The 8381-nt window shown below is 45.5% G+C and overlaps 1 protein-coding gene and 1 long non-coding RNA gene across 3 annotated transcripts; one reads left to right on the top strand and one right to left on the bottom strand.

The window, feature by feature from the left end:
- Positions 1 to 531: 531 nt before the first annotated feature.
- LOC118380250 (transmembrane protein 41A-A-like) lies at positions 532 to 8288 on the bottom strand. The gene is made up of 5 exons (XM_035767237.2): positions 8019 to 8288; positions 3672 to 3822; positions 3117 to 3278; positions 2715 to 2853; positions 532 to 2531 (listed from the first exon to the last, which is right to left on the bottom strand). Exons 1-5 carry the CDS (start codon positions 8189 to 8191, stop codon positions 2314 to 2316), a joined length of 843 nt encoding a protein of 280 aa, XP_035623130.1. The 5' UTR covers positions 8192 to 8288; the 3' UTR covers positions 532 to 2313.
- On the top strand, positions 3901 to 7640 carry LOC127927032 (uncharacterized). 2 transcript variants are annotated; one of them, XR_008125959.1, is made up of 4 exons: positions 3901 to 4441; positions 4508 to 4738; positions 4868 to 4966; positions 5430 to 7640. It is a non-coding gene; the product is annotated as an uncharacterized LOC127927032 (long non-coding RNA). The 2 variants fall into 2 exon arrangements; XR_008125958.1 differs by having other exon boundaries at positions 4868 to 5131; positions 5529 to 7640.
- Positions 8289 to 8381: the final 93 nt, after the last annotated feature.

Genomic DNA, 8381 nt, shown 5'->3' with positions numbered 1-8381 from the left:
GAACAGACCAATGATGAAGTCATATCAATGAAATATAAGTAAGAACAGACCAATGATGAAGTCATATCAATGAAATATAAGTAAGAACAGACCAATGATGAAGTCATATCAATGAAATATAAGTAAGAACAGACCAATGATGAACAAAACATGTACATCTGTGCCACAGATTGCAAAATAGTTGGGAAGAGATTTTCAATTGACTAATTCCATGGCACTTGGTTTACAAACGGATTCAAAACTTGAGTTTTTCAATTTAATTATACCACATTTTTGCAACCAATAGACTTATATGGGGATACCACCTTCCCAGCGTTGCAGATTTTGCTGCGAAGAGACAGAATCATTATATAATTTGTTTTGGTCCTGTCCATATGTTGCTTGTTTTTGGTCGCAGGTTCAGGAACGGCTGAATCATTTTTTACTTAGCATTTTTTTTTTTTTTTTAAGATTAAAATCTATTTTACAAGAGAGCCCTGTACACATTACAATAAAAAACGAATATTAAAACATACACATCTGTATAAAACAATAAAATCAGCACTATATATATATATATTTTTTACATTTACTGAAATCAATCACATTCAACTACATAAAGGTCCTCAATCAATCATTTAAACTGCCTGAGAGGCACCAGTACATCTAACTGCAGTGAACTCTGCAGATTATTCCACAAATCAGGGGCAAAACTAAAACATTAAAAAGTCATAGTCAATCGATCAATAATATAATACTTTCAGCAAAAACGTTTATCTTTAATTTACAATCTGTACGAGCTATGAGAATAGAAAGGTTCAAAACTTTTGTGAAACATCACAACTCAGTTGAAAAATATATGGCAATAAAGAAATCAAACCTGGATGGTGTTCAGGTATAGATGGGGCGGCAGGTAGCCTAGGGGTTAGAGTGATGGGCCAGCGAACCGAAAGGTTGCAAGATCGAATCCCTGAGCTGACAAGGTAAAAGCAGAACTATCGTGAAGTATTTTAAATGTATATAATATATAATGAGCTGGAAATAGAACACAGGAGGCTGCTGAGGGGAGAATAATGTCTGGAACAGAAACCATGTATTTGATTCTTCTCTCGTCATTACCTTGAGCCAGTCCTCCTCAATTAATTAAGCCTCCTGTGAAGTAGAAGCATAAGAGTTGTTGTCCATTCTGTAATTAGGGGATGGTATAGTTTGGGGAAATTAAGTAAAATATGAAATAAAAATTTTTACAAAAATATATGGGGGATTGGAATTGGATGCAGACAATTACATTGACGGAAGCAACAATTTATCAAGCTGATCCCCTTAAACAAATCTAATAATAATAACAACACTCTGGTTGTTGTTCATCTGTTATTGTTATTGACAAATAAGATATCCAGACAGAAAACATTTACATTTTGAAAGTGACAAAATATATATATTTTTTTAAATACACATCCCTCACAATTGATAACTCGTTGACAATTAGAAAATGAAACCCTTGTATTTACGCAAACATCCAATCAAGGTGAAGAGAGTCCTAATGAAACTCAATCTGAATCACTGAACCTTACAGATTGCGCAATCTAAATTTAAAGGTAATTTCCAACTGAGCTGACATATGCAGCATTTACCGTGAATGCATTTAGCCAAACACGGGAACATTGCCTTTAAATTTCAATCACACTAACGCTGATAGGCAGTTAGTAAAAATATTGTATTTCAATAAAATACAGGTCTAACGATTCAGAAAAATATGTTTAAAAAAAAAAAGATACCCAATCAATTCCCTATGTAATAACATACAAAACCCATTCACCTTTCACCTCCCTAGAATAGTCTTTGTGGGACATCTTGTTCTGCTTGCTGTTTACAACAGAAACACAGGCCACTTTAAAAAGGTACGTGTGTATCAGTACCAACAACAGAATCTATCCAAAAACTAAAGCTATCTTCATCAAAACAAGAACATCAACACAATGATTTTGAATGAACATGTCTCCTCCCTTCACCCATAAAAACACGAATGTCTTAAAATACCTTCACACAGACAGACTCAGTCCATACAATCTCTTAACATACACACGGACTTCCACATCTCCCTTCTGCTGTGAGGTCATCCACTGTAGGAAACCTCAGTTCCCAACCTAGTTGATCATGTTTTCCCCTGTATCCAGCCCACTGACAGGATGATGTACAGGCTGACTCAGGGTCTTACCAACAAAATGGAGGCTGAACTTGGAGAGTACAGACTATCCCAAAAATACCAAATCCTACAACTTCATCCTCTGTGTGTTGTTATTTCCACAGGACGCGGAGACCCTTGTTCGCTCCTCACTGAGTCTTCTTGTTGACTCCATTGCTCTCCGCCAGGCCGTCCAGTTTGAGGTGTGTCTGGCTGTAGTGTCTGATGAGGGTCCCGGGGACCAGAGCCACACAGGCTATGCCCAGCAGCCGTAGCACTTTGCCCCAGGAGAACAGGTCATCCAGAGAGGACAACTCAGACAGCATGGAGCCCGTCTGGACACAGATGAAGTTATATGGGATCAGGCCTAGAGGGATGGGGACAGAAGACAGAAAGTGAAAGAGACATGAGACACACAGAGGGACAGAAACATCAATCATTGCTAAGTATGTTATGGTCTTACGGATCATAAAGAGATGGTCTCTGAATATTACATGAATAACACATTGGGACTATGAAGTAAAAGAGTGAATCCGTTTCTGCTGCTCACCGATGAAGACGGAGAAGAAGAAGAATGTGACAGGGATGTTGACGATGGGGGCGGACATGTTGAGGAACCAGTTAGGAGTCATGGGGAAGAACCTGAGGAAGAGGAGGAAGAAGAACAGACAGGACTGGTTCTCTTCCACCTTGGAACCAGAGCAGCAACAGAGAAGTGGTTAGTTAATATCTATCTCCTCATACATGAACTCTGCTGCCACCCAGTGGCCATATAACCAATGTCAGTGTCGGCATCCCACAGATCAAGTTACCAATCACTCTACCAAAGCCATGACCCTTGCTGATTGGTTGATCACACCGCTAACTAGCTAACCATTTCACATCGGCTAAATTGGGAGGATGGATTTCACCTGTTATAAACAGTGAATGGGATTGTTGCAGAACTACATACCTTCCTCTGCAGCATGGAGACCTGGCCAGGGAAGAGGTTTGTGATGTAGCGCTTACCGAAGGCCTGGGAGAGGAGGTAACACATGGTGGAGCCCACAGTGGTCAGAACACAGGCTAGTACCAAGCCCTGCCATGGGCCAAACAGAGCACCTGCTAGAATGTTCTGCAGAGGACAGAATCAAAAACAATCAGAGCTACAACTTACAAAAGTATGTCATGTAGCTAACGATTTGTGAATATGCCATGTCAATTGTCTTCCTTTCATGATCACACATTTCATTATGTATTTCATGTAGCTGTTGTCCTATTAATGATCAGTCGTGATTATACATTTTCTTTGTGAAATTATGTATTTAAGATAATTAAATGTACAGTTGGCCTAATGTATGTTATATTTATAGAAAATACTAAGTATTAAATATAAAATAAATAATATGATTACAAACATTTCCACAAACATGTTTAAAAAGAAAAATCACATTTATAATGTGTATATTATGATGTTTATCTACAATTTCTGCTTCTGAGTATATTTTCTGTGTGCGAGTGTGTGTACCAGGAAGGAGGAGCCAGGAATGGCGAAGGACTGCTTGTAGAGATAGGCGCTACAGAAGAGAAGCAGAAGGTATCCAGTGTGTTCTGTCTTGTAGAACTGGAGCAGCTCAGCCAGTTCCCTCAGCTCGACCAGGTCTGAGGGGAACTTCAGCCTGAACGGAGGGATCACAACACAGATAGTATCATGAATGCTGGGGAAAAAGGTCTGATCTGGGGTTGGAGAGATGAACTACAGTATGAGTCATGGTACTCATCAGTGTATGATGATGAACTACAGTATACGAGTCATGGTACTCATCAGTGTATGATGATGAACTACAGTATGAGTCATGGTACTCATCAGTGTATGATGATGAACTACAGTATACGAGTCATGGTACTCATCAGTGTATGATGATGGGAAGATGAATGAAGGGTTATTCCACCTCATAGGGGTGGCAGGGTAGCCTAGTGGTTAGAGTGGAGGGGTGGCAGGGTAGCCTAGTGGTTAGAGTGGAGGGGTGGCAGGGTAGCCTAGTGGTTAGAGTGGAGGGGTGGCAGGGTAGCCTAGTGGTTAGAGTGGAGGGGCGGCAGCGTAGCCTAGTGGTTAGAGTGGAGGGGTGGCAGGGTAGCCTAGTGGTTAGAGTGGAGGGGTGGCAGGGTAGCCTAGTGGTTAGAGTGGAGGGGTGGCAGGGTAGCCTAGTGGTTAGAGTGGAGGGGTGGCAGCGTAGCCTAGTGGTTAGAGTGGAGGGGTGGCAGGGTAGCCTAGTGGTTAGAGTGGAGGGGTGGCAGGTAGCCTAGTGGTTAGAGTGGAGGGTGTGGCAGGGTAGCCTAGTGGTTAGAGTGGAGGGGTGGCAGGGTAGCCTAGTGGTTAGAGTGGAGGGGTGGCAGGGTAGCCTAGTGGTTAGAGTGGAGGGGTGGCAGCGTAGCCTAGTGGTTAGAGTGGAGGGGTGGCAGGGTAGCCTAGTGGTTAGAGTGGAGGGGTGGCAGGGTAGCCTAGTGGTTAGAGTGGAGGGGTGGCAGGGTAGCCTAGTGGTTAGAGTGGAGGGGTGGCAGGGTAGCCTAGTGGTTAGAGTGGAGGGGTGGCAGGTAGCCTAGTGGTTAGAGTGGAGGGGGGGCAGGTAGCCTAGTGGTTAGAGTGGAGGGGTGGCAGGTAGCCTAGTGGTTAGAGTGGAGGGGTGGCAGGGTAGCCTAGTGGTTAGAGTGGAGGGGTGGCAGGGTAGCCTAGTGGTTAGAGTGGAGGGGTGGCAGGGTAGCCTAGTGGTTAGAGTGGAGGGGTGGCAGGGTAGCCTAGTGGTTAGAGTGGAGGGGTGGCAGGTAGCCTAGTGGTTAGAGTGGAGGGGTGGCAGGGTAGCCTAGTGGTTAGAGTGGAGGGGTGGCAGGGTAGCCTAGTGGTTAGAGTGGAGGGGTGGCAGGGTAGCCTAGTGGTTAGAGTGGAGGGGTGGCAGCGTAGCCTAGTGGTTAGAGTGGAGGGGTGGCAGGGTAGCCTAGTGGTTAGAGTGGAGGGGTGGCAGGGGTAGCCTAGTGGTTAGAGTGGAGGGGCGGCAGGGTAGCCTAGTGGTTAGAGTGGAGGGGTGGCAGGGTAGCCTAGTGGTTAGAGTGGAGGGGGTGGCAGGGTAGCCTAGTGGTTAGAGTGGAGGGGTGGCAGCGTAGCCTAGTGGTTAGAGTGGAGGGGCGGCAGGGTAGCCTAGTGGTTAGAGTGGAGGGGCGGCAGCGTAGCCTAGTGGTTAGAGTGGAGGGGCGGCAGCGTAGCCTAGTGGTTAGAGTGGAGGGGTGGCAGCGTAGCCTAGTGGTTAGAGTGGAGGGGTGGCAGCGTAGCCTAGTGGTTAGAGTGGAGGGGTGGCAGGGTAGCCTAGTGGTTAGAGTGGAGGGGTGGCAGGTAGCCTAGTGGTTAGAGTGGAGGGGTGGCAGGGTAGCCTAGTGGTTAGAGTGGAGGGGTGGCAGGGTAGCCTAGTGGTTAGAGTGGAGGGGTGGCAGGGTAGCCTAGTGGTTAGAGTGGAGGGGTGGCAGCGTAGCCTAGTGGTTAGAGTGGAGGGGTGGCAGGGTAGCCTAGTGGTTAGAGTGGAGGGGTGGCAGGGTAGCCTAGTGGTTAGAGTGGAGGGGCGGCAGGGTAGCCTAGTGGTTAGAGTGGAGGGGTGGCAGGGTAGCCTAGTGGTTAGAGTGGAGGGGTGGCAGGGTAGCCTAGTGGTTAGAGTGGAGGGGTGGCAGGGTAGCCTAGTGGTTAGAGTGGAGGGGCGGCAGGGTAGCCTAGTGGTTAGAGTGGAGGGGCGGCAGCGTAGCCTAGTGGTTAGAGTGGAGGGGCGGCAGCGTAGCCTAGTGGTTAGAGTGGAGGGGTGGCAGGGTAGCCTAGTGGTTAGAGTGGAGGGGTGGCAGGGTAGCCTAGTGGTTAGAGTGGAGGGGTGGCAGGGTAGCCTAGTGGTTAGAGTGGAGGGGTGGCAGGGTAGCCTAGTGGTTAGAGTGGAGGGGTGGCAGGGTAGCCTAGTGGTTAGAGTGGAGGGGTGGCAGGGTAGCCTAGTGGTTAGAGTGGAGGGGTGGCAGGGTAGCCTAGTGGTTAGAGTGTTGGTCTAGTAACCAGAAGGTTTCAAGTTCAAACCCCTGAGCTGACAAGGTACAAATCTGTCGTTCTGCCCCTGAACAGGCAGTTAACCCACTGTTCCCAGGCCGTCATTGAAAATAAGAATTTGTTCTTAATTGACTTGCCTAGTAAAATAAAGGTTAAATAAAAATGGTATATATTTGTATTGGTGTAGATTCAGATGTAAACCTAACAACTCCAATGACTAATTCCTTTGAACAGGGGGAAGATAACATCAGTAAATTGACTAGGAATACATTACATGTGATGGAGAAACAAGCCACAGCTCCATGTACTACTTGTCAGACGTGGAGAACTGATATTGTTGACTTGTTATTGGGCTGGGACATCTGCAGGTGGCTTTTGACTATTTATTTGAATTCCTCCTGTCATACTTATTGTTAGAAAAAAAAGTTTGGTCCAAATCAGATTTTAGGTACTGTAAAGAATGGCTATTTCTTATGCAAGTGACCAGCCTACTGCTATTACATTGCTAGAACTGAGACAGCGTATTTTCACAGTGAAACATGTTAGGTCCCATACAGGATAGCTTCCACACCCACACACACACATACACACACTAACTGCCGAGGACACACAGATAAGACATACACCCACACATTGGGAGGAAGAGACACAGCCTTGACTTGCAGACACAAGCACACACACACAATCTCCTTCCTAGCCGAACATTGTGTGACTGAGAACAGCCCGACGAGACGCGGAGGAACGACGGACGGCTCAACAGGACCAATCCAAGAAGACAACACCTCAACTGTGGCCAACCAAAAGGCCGTGACTTCCAGACTCAACCTACTTTCTGTACTGTACATAACATGCTTGCAATCTGTTATCGGGGCTTCTTTCTGCTGGTTCCTTGTGAGCCAAATGAATGAGCCCGTATACGTTGTACCAGATATCTTTACTCTTAATTAAACTGTCGCTTGTCATTGAATTGACCACCTTGTCCGAATCGATCCTTGACCGACTCGCCCTATCTACATATCCCATTATCAACAGTACTATATTTATTGATTATATGAATCCTATAAATTCAAAAATGGCCAAGATGGATGCAATCAATTAGATTAATTCATCGTAGATCTAATTATATTATATTAGATTAATTCATCGTAGATCTAATTATATTATATTTCAACAAAATAATGTTGCAGGAATGCTTATCTTCTCTGTTTCTAACTACAGAAAATTACTTTGATATGGGGGGAGATATTATTTAATGTCTTAAGTGTATCTTTCTCCAAACAAATGTATTCAGTGAATCTAGAGCGTTGGGCCAGTAACCGAAAGGTTGCTGGTTCGAATCCCCGAGCTGACATGGTAGAACTCTTTCGTTCTGCCCCCTGAACAAGGCAGTTAACCCACTGTTCCCCGGTAGGCCATCATTGTAAATAAGAATTTGTTCTTAACTGACTTGCCTCGTTAAATATATATATTTTTTAAAGTCGCTAGCCAGTGGAACAGTATAGCTTCCGTCCCTACCTGGGCTCGAACCAGGGACCCTCTGCACACATCGGGATGTCATAAGGTGAATGCACCAATTTGTAAGTCGCTCTGGATAAGAGCGTCTGCTAAATGACTTAAATGTAAATGTAAATGTCGACAACAGCCACCTTCGAAGCATCGTTACCCATCGCTCCACAAAAGCCGCGTTTCGAGGGTGGCTGTTGTCGATGTGTGCAGAGGGTCCCTGGTTCGAGCCCAGGTAGGGACGGAAGCTATACGATTACACCAGTACGAATCAGAGCCATATACTGTAGTCTACATAGTTACCTGTGTTCTTTGAATTCTCCACTGTCCTTGTTAGTGTCGATGTCAGACGTTTCTTCGTCCTCCGTCGCTTTGGGTGGGAGTTGTCGCGGTCCGGTCGGAAGGTAAGAAGACAGAATGTACAGATAGAAAGTAGCGGCGGTAATTACAACAATTAAACCCACAATTGACCGCATAGTTAAAGAAGAAGCTAGTGAGTCTACATGCAATACAGGAACCAAGTATCGGGTGAGACAGAAGGGGGACGACAATAAGCGCTGGACCGAAGAGGAAAATGGGGAGCCTCGACGGACAGCTGTGACGCAACATCCGTTATTATCAGCGCTACGTTTGTGTCATTGAACAACATGGGGTCATAGTGTTATT

Source organism: Oncorhynchus keta, unplaced genomic scaffold, assembly GCF_023373465.1.
Source record: "Oncorhynchus keta strain PuntledgeMale-10-30-2019 unplaced genomic scaffold, Oket_V2 Un_contig_9092_pilon_pilon, whole genome shotgun sequence".
Classification (NCBI taxonomy): domain Eukaryota; kingdom Metazoa; phylum Chordata; class Actinopteri; order Salmoniformes; family Salmonidae; genus Oncorhynchus; species Oncorhynchus keta.
This window is presented reverse-complemented; position numbering and strand designations above follow the sequence as displayed.

Bases quoted from the DNA above. Each gene is read 5' to 3' on its own strand.
- LOC118380250 (XM_035767237.2), bottom strand. From the start codon at position 8,191: ATGCGGTCAATTGTGGGTTTAATTGTTGTAATTACCGCCGCTACTTTC. The intron at 3,823-8,018 runs GTAACTATGTAG...CCCTCCGTTCAG, and splicing joins GGAGAATTCAAAGAACACAG to GCTGAAGTTCCCCTCAGACC. The intron at 2,854-3,116 runs GTATGTAGTTCT...TCTGGTTCCAAG, and splicing joins TCTCCATGCTGCAGAGGAAG to GTGGAAGAGAACCAGTCCTG.